Raw genomic sequence first — 21,812 nt, forward strand, 5'->3', positions numbered from 1 at the left:
ACATCTGTCCAACCAAGTTACTCCTGCATAAACCACGACTGATCAGGGCCAGCTAACCGCTTACAATCCCTACTTACTTCTGTTTGAAGTAGCGGGGTATGCCTTTCTTCAAGAAAATGTTACAAAAGATAGAACAGAAACAGTTTAAAGGAATGATGTCCTAGCTTTAGCAGCAGCTTAACATCTGGAAATAAATCCCTAAAAAAAGTCAGGCTAGTTTCTTCTCCATTTGCTGACAAAATTGAGTTTTGCTCCTCCATCTTTTTCATTAATTGGTGAGGAAAAAGATTAACTGAGTTTTGATTTAACTATCGTAAAAACAACATTACTAAGGCTAAACAATTGCTGTGCCACATGCCATGATGCAGAGAGAAAAATCTCTCCATTAAAACACAGAAAGTTCTTGGACATGAAAAAAATGTTCATATTTTTGCTGAACAGTGAATTAAACTTTTCAGTTTACACGACAACAACGACAATGTGAGCAAAGCTCAGTCTGAAGCCTCTGAATGCGCAAACATGCTCTGAGAGGAACTAAGAGTTGAAAAACGCTGTATCCACGGCAGAATCACAGTCTGCATCCAGTTGGTCAATAATTTCCCTGTAAGTTTGTAGGGAATGGAAGGAACTTTAAATGAAAGCACAAATATTTTTTTTCTTTTTAAATTAAAAGAATGCTCACATTTTTAAACAATGCTTTAATTCTGACGATTATTCTGACACTTTTCTTGTTCACGGGGCAGTTCTTCTGTACTGAGTCAATAATAGTTTCTATAACTTGTGTGCAATAACTTCTGTAAATTAATTCTCTGTGTGCAATGGATATCTTTAAAATCTTAACAGCCGTGTTATTTTATCTATCTTCCCTTTCTTTCTTTTTATTTTATTTTATCTTATTTTATTCATTTACACTTTTATGTTTCATATTTATAAGGGTGTTTCTTTGTACTGTGTACACTCCTTGTGTATTTTTTCAAGATTGTTTTTCTGCGATCAGTAGCTACAATAACTTAAACCACTGCTGCAGAGTGTAATAGCCTGTAAAACAAAGAGTTGTTCATATATTTCATTAATGTGCATAAACTATCATTTACATGAGTGCACATATCTGCAACATTAGTGCATTACGTCTCTGCTGAAGTGGGAGAGAGCACAGAACAGTCAGTCAGACATGCACATAAGCATTGTGCTTACTCCCTGGCTAGGTCGGTCCTAGTCGCAACTCTGTACAGGGGGAATCACTTCATCCTACGTTTTATGACTTTGCAGACTTTATAGTGAGATCAAAATGTTTTTTTACTTCTTCAAAATCAATTAGAACCTTGTTGAATGCAGACGTCTTTCTTAACCTTAACATAACCATTAAGCTTAGATGAGCATGTACAAACTAGATATAGCAGCAGCTGTGCTAACAGCACCCTTTAGTCTTTTCTCTATCAAAGTGCATTTGGGAAACACTGATTTTTGACATGAAACTGTTTTAATAAGTATTTTTACCTCATAGATTTATTCGCCAGGTCAGTTTGTTTTAGAGGAGACCTCTGTGAATAATTCGGCTGCCTGTGAAGAAACACAGACCCATGAACACTGAGGGATAATGGGTATTTAAGTTGACCACCTGCTGTTTTTCCTTTATTTTTGCTCAGCCTGGTGTAGCTCAGAGACAAGAGCGCAACGGTTTGTCTATAAAAAACACCAATGCTGGGTCACTGAGTCAGAATGTTCATGTTTAAAACAGTTCAATCTTTATTATTTCAATGACGTGAATGATTGTAGGGATGCACAATATTATTAATATGATATCAAGGTATCTATCTGTCTCAGCAGATATAGAAATACATGCTGAAATTAACAACCGAAATATCTGCTCTAAATGTTGGCCCTAAGCATAAAGAAGTTCAAGGCAGGTGCTAAGAAGAGGAGGATGAACTCATCAGAACTTGCAGTCAAACAACGGCTATGTTTGGCATGTTTTGGTGCAATTTAGACAGTAGTTACCTGCAATTTTTAATAATTGAATGAGAAAAATTGTCCAATATTTGGTGCTAGATCTTTCATTTTGTTGCCATGCTTTAAAATCAGGTGTCAAAATCAACTGATTTTTCCTAGTAACAAAGTTCATCCGAGGCACAGATGATGTTGTTGCTCATAATGCTTGGAGGTGGAACAGGTTCAAGTCTAGCCCATGGCTCCTATTCCACATGTCCCACTCTGTTCCTTCTAAATAAAAGGCATAAAAAGCCTAACAATAAATCTTCAAAGAACAAGCCTTTAATCATGACAACCCTAGTTAAGGGTGTCCTTGGCTTATGAGTCAGATCTTCAACATTAAATGGCCGGCCCTCTCAGACTCCATAAAGTTTACATCATCTAAATGGAGCTACACAAACTTATAATCAAAGAAAATCAATATCTGATTAAAAAAAAAGCTGCTCCAGAACGTCTATCATTCTCATTCGCAGAGGGAATGAACAATGTAAACAACATCCCCGCAGGTACATGATGGATGCTTGAAGCTGCCCAATAATACTGTACTCATCATTGAAGTGCTGCTGTGGTGAGATGGCACTAACCAAGTTAAAACCCACACAGAACTATAAATCAATCGCAATGCAGTGGGTTTCTACTGCACAATAAAGGAATAAATGTGTAATAATGTCAGTTTTATGGGTTTAAATCTCTTGGAGGCCTCTCATAAAAAATGAATGTAAAGGTAAGGTGCTTTGGATGAATCCTTCATTATTATTTGATGATTTAGACGCATGTTCTTAGTCCAAATCTGCAGGATGTTGAAGTAAATTGGGTCGGTCATGTGGTGGGTTAGTTGATCAGCAGACTAGTGAGTCATTACGTAGTCAGTCAGTCAGTCTGTGACAACCTGCCGGCCAGAGTCTGGCTGGGTGCCGTGCCTCTGTCAGCAGTTTGGTAGTTGAATGAGGTGGAGGAGGAGTGAAATGTGGAGCAGGAGAAGGCAAAGGGAGGGGCTGTAGAAGTGACAGGAGTGATGGGCAGCTCGCTAACAGCCTCTTTGCGTCTATTAGGGCTTTAATATAAGGATAAGAGACACGACATGATGAGGTGCTAGTGGAGTTCTCTCCTGTGGTTGTATCTGACCACTGCACACTCACACAAGCAGACACACAAACACAGGTACACAGAAAGACACAGGACTGAACAAAGGACGAACCAACTCCTGTCTGTCAGAGGCTCATAGTGTCGGGTGGTATACTGGTGCCAATACGGTCACTGGAAACATTTCTCCCACAGAAGAGATTTTTGCAGCACCATCATCACCGGTTCAAATGCATGCATTATCTTGCAGGTTGCAGTGTCCACACAAGGCATTACACATGCTGCCGTTAGCATAGCAGAGTGATGTAGGTGAGTTCGGCATAATGCCATATTTGCTGTAATGCCACTGCCAGTGGATGCGTAAAAACACAGGATGAGTGCCTGGCAACATCACATCTAGCGAGTTTAGGTAAAAACAGTCCATAAAAGAATGCTGGCTCAATCGTATGCTTGATTTAACATTTTTTGAGTGTCTTATTTTATCTTAGGCCATGTGTACTTCCGCCACAATGTATCGTCATCTCCTGATCAGCTGTTTGGGCTCGCAGGCTTTCAGAGACAACAAAACGATACACTGTGGCAGAAGAACGCGTAGCAGAAGGTTGCCTTGTAAAATAGGTCCACAGAAGCTTCACGGATATACTGTACACTTGGAGCAACATAGGGGTGCAAGATAGGACAATCTGAGATTGTGAAGAAAAATAATGTATCTGCGATCTGCTAAAGCTGAGAAATTGTGAGAATCTCACTGGTACTTGAAAAAACAAACAAACAAAAAAAAAAGTAGGAAAAAAATCTGAATGAAATAGAATTGTATAAAAATCAAGAAAAATGTATGGTCCAGCCATAAAAAAAATGTGATGCAATTCTTTTCCAAATCATCCCCACTTTTTGGCCAATTTTCACCTAAACTCGTTAAATTACACGGAGTAACTGTAACTGTGCTGTCTACGGTGCTGTATATTAGGGCTGGCCAATTAATCACAAATTAGATTAAATCACAATATGACCTAGTGAAATTTACAAATTGCAGAAGCTGCAATATACCTTTAACTTAAAATGTATTCAAATACCAGCTTGATGCATTAATTTTTTGCAGCAGCAGAGATTTTATGCACATTATGCACACATTCAAGTATAATTCTTTTAGAACGGTTTACAAAAATCCTCCTTTTGTGTTTTTTATGTTTTTCTTAATCAAAACCAGTGACATAAAATGATGATCCTCTTCAATATAGCAATTGATAACAAATTAAAAACAGGAGCTAAAATAATTGCAATTAGATTTTTTTTTTTGGTAATTGTTCTACCCTAGTTCATTCCATCTAATATCGATGACGCTTGGTGTTTATTCACTGCAGTTTTACAATCAGCCATGATCAGCTGATAGTCAGCTGATACCAACCATTGCCTACCAGCTCCTACAGCCAATCACAGCTCTTTCTCTCAAAACAGCGGCTAATTTAAACATGACATACTTCTCACTAATCCCTGCTTGCTTTAATGTTGATGCACACGCTGCTGCTACTGGTAAAGCTTCACCTCCTCCACCCCAGCTGCCTCCTTTATAGCTTAAAGCTTGTTGCTCCCTCATATTCAGATTCATGCTACTATGGATGAATTGCTCCTGAAATAATTTAATTGTTTTCAATACACATTGTCATAAATGTATCTGTCTATATTGGAGTTTCCAGCTGTTCACTCTCTGGAAAGACTATGCATGCTGGTTGACCAACTCAGGAAGCTTCTTTTGAGCAGAGCCTTCTCTGTCAAGTAAAACTACATGTCCATTTTGCAATAAAATGGTAAACTGTATGATGAGAGTGTTTCTATCGGAATGTAGGTTATAGTATAGAATGATTTATTGCTTGAATTTGTTGAAAAATATATAAGATTAGGAACCCAAGAATAATCTCATATTAAATTGCAATAGCAATATTGAGGGAAAAAAAATCACAATTTAATTATTTTTGCAAATCATTCAGCACTACTGTATAGCCTAATTTCAAAAATATGGAAATGTCTCTTTAAAGGTGTATTTTAACTCACAACTTGCTTGTTTGAAATCCATATAAAGTCAAAGAACCCAGCTTTGGGGTTAATGAAATCAAGGAAGCTGCTGTAAACTCAAAATAGTCTGTAGTTGCTACTTTTCTCAAAGAGGTTTTCTTGTGAACCCCCACATCAGGCAATGTGGTATATCTAGCGGCAGCTTGATGCAGCTCAGGTGGAGTTACAAAGAAGTGAACACCTTAATAAATCAATTTTTGTGATCTTATACCCGGAAATGAGTTCAGTATACCATCAAAGGCTTGTTTTAGGGGGAGAAAGGGGGGTTAGAACACCTGAATATGCATTCAAAAGCATTATCTCTATTAATTTTGTAATACTGTAATATAATACCATTAGTGTAAAGGGCAGGAAAAATTGTCCAGGCCTAGTGGCTCATAAGTCCTCAGTGACCTCAGTGAGCCAGTCGCCTGCTTTGGACTTGCGATAGCAGATACTTAGCTGTAGCTTAAAGGGATTGAGAAGGCAGTGTAGCACTACTGCTCCAGTAAACAACTGTGGAGGCCTCAGTCCCAGATCAACAACCGAACTCAATAACAAGCAACAAGCAGGCAGTGTGTCGGGGACCCATCTGGACACTGGTCCACTGAAAGCTGCACTTGTTTTTTTTTTCTTTTTCTTTTTTAAAGCCATGAATTCCACCTTTGTTTTTGAGCCAATTTTGAATAATTACAAAAGCAAGGGATTTAATCAGGGACCAGCTGTCTGAAGCAACGTGTGTGCGTGTCTTTTTAATGTTTGTGTGTGCCCCTGATGAGGGCCCCGCATCAAAGTGAATCCCAATATCACAGAGGAGCAGCAATGGCAACATCTGAAGCGTCGGGTTCCCTGTTAATGTGAAGCACAGCAGGACATGCTACTGCATTCCCAGCACATGCACACACAGTCTAGCACACACATGAGTGAAAACCCTGTGTTTATGTGTAAAGAGGAATGCTGTCAGCATGCGGAGATAAGAGCAGAACCATCTGTCTCTCTATTACACATAGCTCGAAAGTGTGAGTGATGCTGCGTGGTTAATGGGCTCTACAATGTGCTATTGTCTGCAAAAAAATAACACAATAAAGTCTGGTGAGGTGTGCGACAGTCTATCCATCTGTCTGTCACACACATCATCCATTCCAGCGCCACTGATCGGCTTTTGATGAAACTTTCCTGCAACGTTTGTTTAACAGTGCACGGCTCAAGATGCCAACTTAATCAGATGCTGATTGAATATTTGCAAAAACTTAAATAAAAAACAATCTCATTGCAGCATTCTGGCATTTGAAAAATTACACTGATTGGACTGCCTGGGAGCCCGAGGAGGGACGTAATTGCTGGTCTTTGTAGAAGTTTAAGGGAAATGATGCAGTGCAGCAGCAGTACATCAAAAAGAAACTGACCATGCATACAGTATAGGCGCAATGCATCCAATAGCTTATTCTTATTTATTCAAAACTTAACAGACCTAGTCAGGTCAAAATAGCCACTCATACAGATGTTCAGAAAATCTCCTGATTTCTTGCCAAAGTTGAGGATAAGGACCACAGCAGTTACTCCTGATGAGGTTTATTTCTTTCTTTATTTCTTAACATTCAAAAGTTAACCTGATGAACAATCTTCTGACTTTTGGGGAACCTTTATTTGATTCTGTTTATTTAAGTTAAGTTTTTTACTAAGGGAAGTGATACCTGCCAAGTCAATGCTTGTGTAAATGTATTAAGTTGTATCTGTAGGGATGGATTAAGTATCAATGTCTGATATCATTGCTGTATCACATGTGCCAAATATGAATACTTTTGTTTAAAAACTGGCATTCTACAAGAATTTTCCATTTTGGCTCACATCATCACTGCTGCATGACTCCTGGCTGTGGCATTTCAACATGAGTGAGCATAATGTAAACAGAAGTCAACTGAGGGCATTTTATACTCTTCATTTAATCTAATATTGTGTACAATCATAAGATTGTTTTGCAATATGTACATAACTGCAGAATAGATTTTTTTTTAATCTTCAGTTACACACATGGATCTCGTCATGATGGCTAAACGTAACTTTCAACATCTTTAAAAATGGCTGATGACATTTAAAACCACATTTGCCAGTTTTTTTGTAAAGTTCATAAAGAAACTACTTGCTTTCTCTCTATATCTATCCTTCCCCTCATCCTTCATGTGTGTTGGAGTTCCTGTCAAAAGGTTGTACAATGTGATATGTTTAATACGAAAATGACTTAGAGACTCAATAATAAGAATTATTTAGAAAAATCTACACAATGATATAATATCATAAGTTCACATAAAAAGGAACCAAAAATGCAAAATATATAGCAGAAAGCAAAAACTATCAAAATGTCAGTTTTTTTAATATCTTGAAGCCCTATATCGTATTCCTAATGTTTCTATTTTAATATTTTGTATTATTGCATAATACGTGCACCACCCCTAGCATCCAAGTTACTCTAAAGCAGTGGTACTCAACCTTATTCTACCTAAGAGCTACATTGTCTAAAAAAATACTTTAGTGAGAGCCACAATCCAAACCTGGAATGTAAAGTAGATAATAGATCAGTGAATCTGTAGTTGAAATGAAATAAAACAATGGATTGGTGAATAATTATGAGGTTAAACGGGATACAAATGTCTGCACAGTGTCAGAAGAACCAATATGTCATAGAAAATGAGCATATATTTATTCTATTTATCACTGACATCAGGCTGAAACCTGATGATTTTAATTTGTTTTTATAAATCATATTTATATCATCTTTATAAATTATAAAATTTTCATTCCCTGAAAAATGGTCATTTTGTTGATACCAGTCTTTGGCCTAACACCAGCATTATGAAAGTTCCACCTGGCCTAAAGATTTTTTTAAGATATTAGAATATGCTGAGTTTGAGCTCTGAGATGCTTTTCAAAGAAAATGATGAATTATGGTTGGCTATTTGGGTATTCATATCTCACATTGGGGCCTTTACTGTAGTTCTGTGGCTTTATTAACATAAAAGAGATGCTTTCTAATTTTTTCTGCTCATTTTTAATTCTTTAGTTAGAGGGAGAGGGGCCTCATTTTGGTCTTTGCCCTGGGCCTCCAAATGACTAAAACCAGCCCTGCCTCACACCTGCAGCTCTCCAGACACATCGTAACACCCTGCCTTATTTGGAGCTTTGGTTTTATATTTCTGCTCTTTTGACAATATTTTTGATCATTGGTTCATTAAAGATCAAATAAAACACCCACGTTTGAACAACTTTCACTAGATATTAAATATTACGTTATCTTCGCATGTGATCTGTGAATTATAGGCTACTCATTGATGACGCGCATCCGCATAATTGTCATAAGATATGGGTGTGAGAGAGCATTGGCAGGCGTTGCTGGAGAAAAGCTAAAATGAGGAAATGGGAAGCTTCAATTTGAACATAGACAGCACACCTCAGTGAATGAGCTTACTGAAGATGCACCACCTGCGGACTTCCTCTGCTTTCTTCTCTTACACACGCTCCGCCGTCGAGCACATCCGACAGTCATCACTGCTCTAAAGGTTTTTACACACTGAGTAAGTTATAAGTTATATGTCTTTTGCATCCATGGTCTAATAAAAAAGTCACCCACTCAAACCTTGCACACTGAGTCAGATTTGTTTAATTTTTCTACTCATTTAACTACCGAGGTGGAAGGAATTGCAAGCCTTAGGAAGGCATGCAAAGGATTCTTTTCTGTGGCGATTACCACGGTTAGTATGGAGGAAACAATCTATCCCCAGAGCCTGGTGTAGAGCAGTGGGAATCCTTATTCCTAAGGAGAAGGAGTCCCCTGATCTAAACCAGTTTAGAACCATTTCACTCTTAAAATTTAGAGGGAAAGATTTTCTTTAGTATTGTGGCACAGGGGCTAGCTAGTTACTAAGAAAGGAATGGTTCAACAGTGCACAACAGTGCAGAAATCAGGGATCCCAGGTTTTGAAGGGCGTATAGAACACACTAGCACAATCTGGAATCAGACTCAGGCAGCCAAGGAAGAAAATATGGATGATTCTGTGACTCTTTCACTAATTGAAAAGGAAAACCCTGGGTATATCCAGAGAGATACAGAGATCATCATACATTCTGGTTCAATCTCATGTATCATGGCTCTGTGCCAAGTTGGAGTGATGGCTTGCGACTTTTCTATTCAGTCCCAGTATGTTGCAGTAGGTCCAAATTTTGGCCTTTATCCATTATGTTTTATTTCTGATATCGGCATAATACATGAGCTAGAGAGAGAGAGAGAGAGAGAGAGAGAGAGAGACAGAGAGAGACAGGAGCTACAGTCACGGCTCTGAATAGTCAATCACACGTTAAATGACTTGAAAGGGATGTGACAGCGCAAAAAAAAAAAATTGACCAGTCCTGAAAACAATGACAAACGTAAGTCTGCAAATATAATTAGCATAACTTGAGATCTTTCTTTATTTTAAATGTGGCAACCTAGAAGAAAAGAACAGACTCGATGAGCAAAGACCTTTAGCCTGTGTTGAGATTCTTATAGTTTTGTAACTTTAACAACATTCATATGCCAGTGTCAAGAATGGATCACAAATCTCATGGTTCAGATTGCAGAACAGAACATTTTATCATATAACTTTTCTACTCCTCTGTTAACCAAACTCCGACTCAAACTTTGTTTTTAATAGCACTAAAAATCTAAATGCAACTCCATGAATTTTAATAACTATGAAAATGTACTGTAAAAGACTGAACCTTCTTTCCATTTGTGCAGAGAATCCCAATGGTGCCAGTACACTAATAAATGCTGCTTTCCTTTTACTGAGACACTGCACAGGGATTACGTGACACTACATTTATTTTACAACATGCTGATCCATTTTCCATTGATTCACAGATAATGTGCAGTGTGAATCTTAGGGGATGATCCAAATGGATCACAGATCAACTGTCTGTATCCCCTTGATTACAAATTGTTACATTGGTTTTCCCTTCTTTTAGCTTTATTGGTTTATTAATGAAAGTTGAAGGCTCAGGTACTTTTCTGAGAATAAATCTGTTCATCAGCTATAGAGTTCAACAGAATAACTCCACCACCTCCATTGTGTGTTGTTACCTGAGCGATTCGGCCATGCGTCGCAGGTCTTCATTCTGCTGCTTGAGCCGCTCTAGCTTGGCCAGGATCTTGGAGAGCTCCCTACTGGACCGCTCTGGGTGCTCACTGTCTCTCACCAAGTGACCACCGATGTAGAAGAGGAGCGTCCCCCAGGCCAACAGCACCAGGGTAATCCAACGCCATGAACCCGCCCAAGGCCGCATGGTTCAGCCTCACGGGCTCAGAAAAACACGTGTCAGTGTGCCTGTACACCCACCAACCCACCCGGCCTTCCTGCCGGATGTGCACACACACTCTGTCCCCCGTCACCACAAGTGCCGCAGCACCAACGTTGGCATGTTTGCAGCGATGGTGGTCAGGGAATGACAGGTGAGAGCAGGATATGTCAGCTTGTGGCTCAGGAGTGTGAAGAAAAGGCAGTAGGTGTTTCTCCTGCGATCAACCAGCGTTTCCTGTTTGTGCTAAAGCATGGCGAGCACGTTCAGAAGTATGTGTTTCAACAGCCAGGTTAGGTTCTCTTTGTTTCAACCAGCTCCTGGTTAACCAGTCCCACACGGTCTGGATGTTTCCTTTTGTCCCAGGCGATTCTTGTCCTACAGTAGTGTCCTGTAGAAACAGAGAAAGACAATTTTAAGTTAAGCAAATGACATTCAATTCTGACAAGTCTGAAAAACACTTAACATTCTTGGTAGGCTTAAAATGCAAAATTGAGTACGCATTTTTCAGACCAACACAAATGCTCTCTTTGGAGAGTCCCCACCTTCATCCCTCAGCTCAGAGCTCCCATCTACCTTCAAACTTCCCTCACACCCTCCTTCTTTTTTGTTTTTTTTTTTTTTTTTTTACCAGCAAGGATCTGTGAGACAGAGAGTGGCAGAAAAGGGCTGATAAACAACTGAAAAATGATTCTGAAATCAGTTTTATAAGACATTATGCATTTTTAATAGATTTGGTTGCTATTTGTCTTTTCAGTCCAAAGAAAATAATCTGTTTGGTTGGGTAATGGTGTAAATCCCTCTTCAGTTGTATTCTGCAACAACAGTTATTTCCCCAAGAAACAGATTCATGTGTGAATGGGGCCACCTGTCTTCCTCCATGTGGAATCCAGGCTTATGGTTGGAGAGAGAGGGATTCATGCAAAAAAGGAAAAGAAAAGAATAGCAGCCATGAAACACGTTTGAACCTCAGAATGAATCTTAAGCTGAAGGAAGTATCATTCCATCCATCAGTGTCAGCACAGAGCTGAGACCAACAAACCCAGAGTTTAGTCTGCTATATATATTCGCAGGCTAAATCAGTTTTTTGTTGTAATATGAGTAAAAATGTTGGAAATGAAGCCTTTTGAAGCAAAACATGTATTAGAGAAGTTAGAATAGCCACCGTGATGGCATTATTAGTCCGTAACCCTCCTTTGAAGAGTGTATTCATTTGGTAACCGTCACCATGACAGTATTTTAGAACCAGAAGGCTCCATATTAGGATGACAAGGTGAAAGCACATCTCATTTTTATCATCTCTACTGAGGTTGACAAGTCACTGTGGTAGCGGCTTGCCAACCACAGGTAGCCATGCCTTTGAGGCACTGCTTTCCAGATTGTGGGCTGGAGGCACTGCAGGTGGGTCACGAGATGTTCTCCACCAATAACATTTTAATTTAAAGCCACCTGTGTCTTGAAGATCTAGTCACTGGTTAATCAGTATTTCTGGCTACCATTACACCATGAAGACAAAAGAACACCCTGAGCATCTCAGAGATAAGGTTACTGCAAAGTATAAGTCAGGGAATTAATATAAAAAAACAGTCCAAGGCACTTAACATCCCCCAGAGTTTGGTTAAATTTATCATCATGAGATGGAAGGAGTATGGCACATGAGTAACTCTGCCTAGATCAGGTCGTCTTCACAAACTGAGTGACCGTGCAAGAAGGAGACGAGTGAGAGAGAACATCAAGACACCTATGACCACTCTGAAGGAGTTACAAGCTTCAGATTCTGCAAACAACAACTGTTGCCTGGGTTCTTCGCCAGTCAAAGCTTTATGGGACAGTGGTAAAGAGAAAGCGACTGTTAAAGAAACCTCATATTAAATTTCTTGACTGGAATTTGCCAAAAGGCATGTGGGAGACTCCATGGCCAAGACCAAAATGGTACTTTTTGGCCATCAGACAAGATGCAGTGTTTAGCTGACACCAAACACTCCACATCACCACAAACACACCATCACCACTGTGAAGCACGGTGGGGGCAGGATCATGCTGTGGGGATGCTTCTCAGTAGCTGGTCCTGGAAGGCTTGTAAAGGCAGAGGGTAAAAGGAATACAGCAAAATATAGGAAAATCCTGTAATGTGTTGGAGATGACTTGAATCATGTGATCTTAGTCAACTATAAAATCTGCAAAAAAAAAAAAAAAAAAAGTCTATAGATAAGTGTTATTTCATACAGTAGAATCTGCAGATGCCCTCTGTGGGTTGTTGCAGGGATTGCAGATTTAGGGCATTCCTTGAGCTTCACTTCACTGAATGCTGAAACTACATTTTTATGTCATATACAGCATTTGAAGCAAACTAAATTCATTGAAGAGTTAGGACAGGGATCCAGCAAGACAGACAAATACTCCTTGAGAAGTGAGCAAAGCATGAGACATGTCTCATCACAGAGCAGGTCAGACAGGCCGACACACACAGCCAAGAAGCAGACTGGTCCCGACATAACCCTGTCTCAGCAGCATACAGGATTGATCAGCATGACGCTGCAATTTGCATTAACATAGTGATGTGCAGTCCTAGAGTCTTGCTGCATTGCTGTCGGGACAGGACAGGGATGTTCCACTTGCCATGTCCTGGCACTCAAACATAGACACATACAGGAGTCATGCATAACTAAATACATCCTTTTTTCCCCCCTGACACCCTGTACCACATCCTCATCACAGCCCCCCCACACCCCACTTCCAATGCTCTCTCTCTGCTCTTATTTAAAGCACGGCTAAGCCAGACAGTTAATGGATTTGTTTGGAGGTGGTTAAATCCCACAAAAATCTCCCCGAGCATTTCCTGCTCCCTAAAGTGCCCGCTGCCATCCCCGAAGCCTCCGTGACGGAATGCAACATTGTCAAGGTGATACCGTGAGCCCAATGGAGCAGAGGGAATGAAAAAATCCCTGGATCATCACTTCCCTTCATCGGCGAGCAGCGGGGGAGACGGGGATGGACGCGTGCCGGGTTTATGAAGCAACCTTTGCTGTCAACTCACAAACAAAGCCCTGCCATGCAACAGAGGCTGGTCGTGTGATGGGATGAAGACTGGCAGGTGTGTGAGTGCACAACATCTAAGTATGTGTGAGTATGAGTGCTATCATCTCTGAGAGTGTACCACAGCGCGCTGGAATAATGCCAAACATCTTAGACTTTACGTGAGTGGTGTTGGCGGTGGGGTGGGGTTGATTGACACGTCGCAGTGTCTCTGGTGCTTCCGTCTGTGAGCGTTAAGAGAGAGAGGAAGTCTTCCTGCTGGGGTTCGCCTTGCAGCTCAGAAGTAGGTTAACAGTGGCACATCATGTTTACCATAGCTGCATAGTTGATATGTAGGACATAAATGGTGCCATGCTGTAATTCCAGAGAGACTTTTCATGCTTCACTTGTGAAAACAGCTTGGAAAATAGCAGCTAAAAACGCTAAAGCAATGAGACACAATCTATGCCCATTCATTTCTTATTGAATGATGTGGGATTATTGAAATCTGCACAGACGTTCATTCCTTGCCGGTGATCCTGTTGCGACTAACCTAGGCTGACACCACGGTAGCTCCTTTTTATGCATGCAGCACAAAGATGTGCTGAGCTGTGTTTTATTATGGAAAATAAGAGCTGCAAGAGGGTAGCACTCCACCAGCTAATGCACAACTGGGACTTTACTAAAAGGCAGCCTGCAAAAGCCCTTGTCACTGTGTTTGAGGAGCCATAATGAGGTTTGTGTTCAGTAGACTAAAACTGATATATATAAAGCTGTGGGATGAGGCAGGCAACTGCTGCAAATAGGATATGGGGATTTTTTGTGATAACACTCCTTGCTAGTGTTCTGCTTATACTTGAAAGTCAAGCTAAGCCAGTAATATATTACTGTTGTATTAATAGAACTCAGGGGAAATTAACATGAACTCCTTGCAGTTAATGGCCTACTCAGTGATATCAGTCCAGATAAAAGAGGCAAAAGCTGAAGAAAATGATAAACTTTGCTGCACACCAACCATAATAAACGTGATTTAAAGGGGAAGTCCGCTTAATTTGATATTCTGGTCTGGTTCTTGACAGAATAGTCCCACTGATGTTACAAGGGATGTTAATCAATAAATCAGTCTTTCCTTGTATGAAAGTGGTCTTGCTGCATGCTAGAGCTGGGCAATTAATCGAAAAACAATCGAAATCGACATTTAGAGCCTATAACTGACATAAACCTACTGTGTCAATTATTTTAATTATTTTCCTTTTTAATTCTAATTCTACTAATGTGCCACACCCTTAAAAAAACACTGGTCACGTTATAGGTAGCCAGGTGTTGCGAGGCATGTAGCCTGCTGTAAACCCAAGAGAAGAAGTACTAGTCATGTACTCATCCTCATCCAGTCCACTAAAACTCAAACACAGAGCTGACTGTGCAATGTGAGCAGCAAAGTTATTTTCCACCATTTTATACAACAGTATAAAAATAATTTATTTTGTTATAAATAAATACAAGCTGTTTATTTTCTACTTTTCTTGGAAAATTTGACTTTTTACATAAAAGATTTTCAGAACAAACAGAGTAGGAGGTTGGGCGTGGAATATCATTCATTAATCAGAATCAACGTAAAGAGTTCAATTAATCATGATTTTGATTTCTGCCATAATCGCCCAGCCCTACAACAGACCATACATCTCTGGCTGCCACTCTCACAAACTATCTTTGACACCGTATATCTAAGAAATGAAGAGCAAACAAAGTCTGGCAGTTTCATTCATGAAATAACCAAAATACAAACATTACAAACTAATACAGGATTAAATTATGTATAAACCTATTTCAGAAGTGACTATGGGAATGATTGTTGGCTTTAGCTTCATTAGCTAACACAAACATAACATAGCTACACTAGCTACATAGTTAACATTACTAAATAAGCCAAAGTAGCTAAGTTAGCTTTAGAAACATGAGCTTAAGCAACCTGAGCTTTAGCAAACAGGGCTAAAGCTAATATAGCTACACAGATAACAAATCTATGTAGTTAATGTAGCTGTTTTATGAGCTTAGATTTAGCTATGTTATCTACGTAGCTATGTTAGTTGTGTAGCTTCATTAGCCAAGTTAGCTTTAGCAATTTGATTAGAAGCAAATGTAGCTAAAGCTAACTCAGCTATGTAGTTAAGCCAGATCTGTAACTTACATAGTTGCTATGTGAGCTTCGCTTTAGCCACGTTAGCTAAATCGCTAAGTAGTCTCAGATGAACAATCTGTGAGAGTGGCTGTCAGATGACTGGTCTGCAGTGCGACTGTCCTAGTTTGCATAGCGCCACTTTATAACAAAAGATATATACCAAAAAAAAAAAAAAAAAACGTACAAAGAGGGCAGGTCCAGACCGTACTCTCTAATTCTAATTTAGCCTGTTAATATAAAGACCTGTACTCATGACCATGAGCTCAGCATTAGTAATATTTACTTGGAGGGGCAAGACAAACCTTTCCTTTTATAGCCAATCTCGAGCAGAACCAGACTCATGTTGACAGCCATCTGCCAAAGCCGTGCTGGAAATGTCTTCAAAAACACTTGACCAATACTGATGGACAGAAAACTCTGACAATCTTTTCACAAACTCTAATTGTTTTCTGTGTATTCTCATTGACAGATAAGTAGAGTTTTTTTGTTACTTTGACATGTTTCAACTGCTGATTTCCAAAAGAGGAAGACTGCAGGAAGCCAGCAGTCAAAACATGCCACAAAAAAAAGAAAAAAAGAAAAACACTTCTTGTGTGTCAATGGAGAAAAAACTTCACCCATGGAATTTGAAAGACACGGGCATTTAAAAGGAGGACTGGGAATCAGTGTTTGGCTCATGATGTAAAACGTATAACAACAATGATATCATGATACACTGTTTTTGCAGTACTTGACATATTGCAACACAATACTGATACATCATGATACCTGACTAATTTAAACACCATAGTGTTTAAATAAGCCTAAAAAGTGCATGATGTAATGCATGTATTACTATGCAAAAGTCTCTGTATTGGCTACCTCTTTGTTTTAGAATTAATATTGAGATTATTTTATTGGTTTATAAAGCTCTTAATGGTCTTGCTCATTTCTGTATATCCAAAGTGCTTTTAACTTAAAAGCCCATTAGAGTGCCTCGGTACTTCTGGAAGTGGGAGGCATCTTTTTATCACCGCGGCCCCCGCCAGTGAAACAGCTTATCTGAAGACCTGAGGGCAGTGTATATTCTTAAAGGGATATGTTGGTATTTTTTAGGTTCAAGTATATTATTTTGTCTGAAAAAGTGCAATACAAAAAAAGCTGTTTTGACTGATTACATCAATAACTTCAAGCACACAGTATGTAAAATTGCACCAGCAGGGTCCTCAATTCAAAGCAAGTCATACAACTGAGAAGGAGACCACAGAGGTGGGCGAAACTGAGCAATGCTAGTCTTATCCATCCATCAATCCATTTTCTTCCACTTATCTGGGGCTGGGTCGCGGTGGCAGCAGGCTCAGCAAGTCAACCCAGACGGCAAAAATTTTCCAGCTCTTCCAAGGCCCCCCAAGCCAGGTAAGATATATATTCCTACTGCGAGTCCTGAGCCTACTCCAGGGTCTCTTCACAGTTGGAAGAACCCAAAAGACCTCCACAAGGAGGCATCCAGAAGCCAACCTAATCAGATGCCCGTAACACCTCAACTTGTTCCCTTTCAACGCAAAGGGGCAGCAGCTCTCCTTCAAGCTCCATCCACATGTCTGAGCTCCTTACCCTATCTCTAAGGCTGAGCCCAGCCAGCCTCCTTAGGAATCTAATGTTGACTGATTGAACTTGGGATCTCATGACTACGGTGAGGGCTGGAACGAAGATGGACCAGTAAACCAAGAGCTCAGCTCTCTCTCCACCGCTGCAGTCCAGAACAACATCTGCAGCGCAGCACCAAACCACCTGTACATCTCATGGTCCAATCTACACTCATTCGGGAAAAAGACCCTGAGATGCTTCAACTCCTTTACTTGAAGCAAGGACTCAGCAAACCAGCCATGGCCTTGGACTTGGAGGTGCTGACCCTCATCCCGACTCACTTCACACTCAGACGAACTACTCCAGTGCTTGCTGGAGGTCCCTGGCAGAAGAAGTCAAAAGAAGCACATCATCTGCAAAAAGCAGAGCTGAAATTCTGAGGTCCCCAAACCGGGAACCCTCCTTCCTCCAAATGCTGAGTGTAGGGGGGTTTCCATGTTACCGAGTTGGGTCTGGGTGACTGAACCCATAAACTATGGCAGCCACCACAAAAAGACATGTCCCATTACAATTGTAAAAACTGTCTTTGAATATTTTAGAGAATATTTGAGATACTGTAGTTTTTATGTCACCTTGTATTAAGTTTTGTTAAACAGTTTTAAAACATGCTTTCACTTTTGTTAACATGCAAACAGAATCAGTTGTAATGCAATGGACAGGGATTATGTGCTGGGAGAATATCTGACAGTAAATATTTATAGTCTAAGCATTTTCACAGTGGTAGCATTTTTCAACAAGCAGAAAAACATGGCAGAACATGAATCTTTTTTAGTCAGCTTCCATTCCTCTGTAGACATAAAACTCTTGCCATATAAGCACCTATGTGAGTTTTGTGCTTCAGCCCAGTTTGTAGCATGAACAATGCATTTCCCACTCGTCAACAGAACTGGCAGTGATTGTATTGTAGGACTCTTGCCAGTTAAGTCCACTCATCTCTGATGAGTTTAACTCTCTATGCAGAGATGAGTTCATCTTCACTTTACAGTAGTAAAGAGAGCTGGTATAGTGTTTCCTTTTAGCTTCATTTTGATATTAAAGTTGAACATTAAAACACTGATATTTGTGATTGTCAGAGTCAGGACAATGATATATATCATCATATTAGGGATGGGAACAATTGTTAAGAATTTGGTCAATCACAGGAATTTAGTTGATCTGATGTTGGCATTTATAAAGAGACTAAACTCGTCTTACTCTGCAGTGCACAACAATATCTACCGTCATGACATTGTGAGTGGGTATTGTTTGTTTGTTGTTTTTGTTTATGAGGCCCGCTCCCTGTTATAAGATGGGCTATAGACTTTGGATTCCTTCTAACTTTATTTTGTGAAAAAATGGTAGCCAACTAAGGCTATTGTTTGTTGTGGTTGTTTTTGGGTTTGAATAGAATTTTGAGATGCCTGCATATTTTGTTGCACATCCCTGCAATAGGTACTACAATAGACTATGCCTAGTTTATGTTTAAGAGCCCCAGGCTTTTGGAAGGGTGAAAATAAATACATCATTGAGAAACACACTCAGTTATCTATTTTGATAGGGAAATATTGTACACACATACAGTGCTAACAAATTTATTAGACCAACACCAAAAGTAAGGTTTATGCCACAGCTGCCCTAAATTTACAGCATTGGTAATTACCAAAATCATTTTTTATGTTTCTGCAATGGTTAATACACCAATATGTAGAAGCTCTTTAACCAAAATGATATTTTTAATGCTAAAATATAATTATTATTGTTGACCATGAATTTTCAAATTTACTGATTTACAAAAAAACTGAACAAATAGTAAAGCACATTAATATTTCTTGATTAATATGTCAAATTATAGTTATTTATTTGCATTCCTGAACAGAAAAATGAGTTTTAGTGCTTGAATGAAATGCTTGATTCATTTCTGACTTCTCAGAGGAGCCCAGTGAGCCGGCTCAAATTTGGGTATAAAAAGGTGAATTCAGTTTGAAATTCCTCATTCCTGTTCAAAATGGTAAAATGTGGAGAGCTCAGTGAAAATGAAAGAGTCCGCATTAAAGCACTAATAAATTTTTAAGCACTGTATATATATATATATATATATATATATATACATATATGCCCATGTATGCATGTTTTTATACATACATAACAATTAATCAATTAATTGATCGTTAAAATTATGGATGCTCAAGTTGGCAGGTTTCTTCCAAACGCCTATCCCTACATCATACCAATAAATTGTCCCACCGCTTTTAAATAGGCAAGGAAAGCCTGAAAGAAATGGAATGGAACTGCATTATGGGAAATGAAGGATCTAGTTTTCCTTTCAGAAAAAGGTCAAAGTTGAAATATCCTCTTCTGTTAATTTGATTTTGCTGACTCTTTCGTAAATTTGTCTTGTGAAAGTCCCTCTACAACACTGAAGTGCAACACTAAAATGCCGTAGCGCCCCTTTAATAGCCTTGAAACACAAGCTAACATCATTAACATCAAGGGCGACGCAAAACGATACGCATAATCAGGTAGAAAATAGCAGGCTCATTGACAAACATATCCTTCACACTAAAGGTCATGAATATGGGTTTTCGATTGTTGAAAATGGCAGCGGACTCTGCTGATCTCACACTTTGGGGGGAAATTGCTACACAGCCTAATGTGCTATTAATAGCAAAAGCAAATTCTCCCTAATATTGGGTGGAACAGTTTGAGCTAATCTGGTCACATTAGTGGGAGCACAAGTGTGCAGAGGTTAGGAAACAGAACCTGAGATCAACCATGTGCAATTAATTACAGAAGGCAGCAGATAATCACTACTAAAGAGATGTTCTCTACCTCAGAGGGTAAAAACACCAATAATCATTGGTGAAAGTCTGCTTTAAAAATTATAGCCATTACAGACAGAGTGAGGGAGACATAATGATTTTCCTTTTCCTGTGTTTTTTAGCTTCACCCTGGCTGTGATGCATTCAGGGTTTGTCTTTTGATAGTTTCAGATATCTATCGAGGCCTGTGTCAGCAGAAAGAGCACAGATTGAAGGGAAAGTTATACTCTATTGCAGTTTATCCTAATGATGAAGATACCACCAGAGATTAAGTCAGAACAAGTCATGCACTGGAACATTTTTTTATTTTCTCAAAGCCTCCACATCTGCCCTGGGGCTGCTTCCAGCGGGCATGATAAATAATAGAAATTATAATAATGTCACTGAAATAAATATATAAAAGCTCCCTGCTGTGGCACAAGTGTCTCTAAGTTGGAAAGTGTGACAGATGTGCTGACAGTGGGGTTTTAGAGGAGTTACAGCACTTTATTCTTTCTTCTTCCACATCTACCAGTTCTCTTGATAGCAAGGTCTGGAACAAAATAAAATATGTTGCTGTTTTTATTTGAATGTGGAGTCCAAAGAGAGGCATATGCAACCCTCTGCTGTTTATAAATTTGACCTTTTGCCCTCCCTCTCAACCTGGAATTTCAAACCTCACTGTTCTCTCTTACCTTGCTGCGACAGCAAGGTGAGGCAGGTATGGTTTGGTGCATGTGGGAGTGTGAGTTGGACTGTCGCCCCCTGTCACATGAATCCCCTGTGCTGCAGCAACATGCAGGAGCCCGAGGGGTCAGCAGAGGCGACCTGCTTTCAGTCCTGCCGGTTTATCTACAGCATGACTCAGGCTACAGCAGAGGTCATCTATCAGAATGTTCTGGCAATAAGCACAGAGATTGAGTCTACTGAATTACACAGCATGCATGACAACTGTTATAAGACCAATTAAAAATTCAATACTATACTAGTTAAAATTCAACAATGTCCATATTTGTTGGATACTACAGCTACAAAAATGACCTTGTGGCTACCCAAAACTAGTAATTTTTTAAATCTCCAGAAAGGTTTGATGTTCTGTTTAAGATAAAGAGTTATCATTAATAAACCTGAAGAAATGTAAGCAGTGGTTCTGCTCTCTTTATTATCCTTGTTTTTAATCATATTTAGGCCATTTTATTTGTCGTGTTGGTGCAGGGCTGCGAAGCTGTCATCAGCCTGCAGGTCGGGATGTAAAAGAATCTTTCATAGACCAGGAGACATCGCTGTCTCTCTTCTCTGCTCTCTATCTACTTGTACCAGACACTTCTGTAAATGCATGTGTCAAACACTAAAGTGACTTTAAACATATCTATCGAAAAGTGAGTTAAACAGTGAGAACAGAGGCTGGGACAGAGGGCGGAGCATGCAGAGGGCAGAAAAAGGCATGTAGTCCGCATCTATCAACCAAAATCCTGAATCTTCCTTCATGTTTGTGCGGAGGTGTCGGTGTGTTTCTAACTTCTTTAGAGCCTAAAGAGGGCAGCACGAATTTAAAGGGCATTTCTTTGCATGACGTATCTTCTGATTTTTTAAACCCTTATATCCTGCCACCCTCTCTCCAAGGTTAGAATGAGACAAAAATTCTGCTCTGGCCTTTTAGCCCCTCACATTTGGTCAAATATGATACAGCAGCAGTGCCCTAAATACAGCCACTGCTCCCCTGATGGGATACACAATGCTTGTATGGAGAAGTACACAACAAGGAA

The 21,812-nt window shown here is 39.6% G+C and overlaps 1 protein-coding gene across 1 annotated transcript in view; it reads right to left on the reverse strand.

Annotated features, from left to right (window-relative positions):
• The window catches only part of fut8b (fucosyltransferase 8b (alpha (1,6) fucosyltransferase)), a 174,806-nt gene that overhangs the window by 73,230 nt on the left and 79,764 nt on the right, over window positions 1–21,812 (reverse strand). Inside the window, exon 3 of the mRNA XM_041805375.1 lies at window positions 10,235–10,840. Coding sequence (XP_041661309.1) covers window positions 10,235–10,437 — 203 coding nt within the window. The 5' untranslated portion in view covers window positions 10,438–10,840. The remainder of the gene's footprint in view (window positions 1–10,234; window positions 10,841–21,812) is intronic.

This window comes from Cheilinus undulatus, linkage group 14 (genome assembly GCF_018320785.1).
Source record: "Cheilinus undulatus linkage group 14, ASM1832078v1, whole genome shotgun sequence".
NCBI lineage: Eukaryota > Metazoa > Chordata > Actinopteri > Labriformes > Labridae > Cheilinus > Cheilinus undulatus.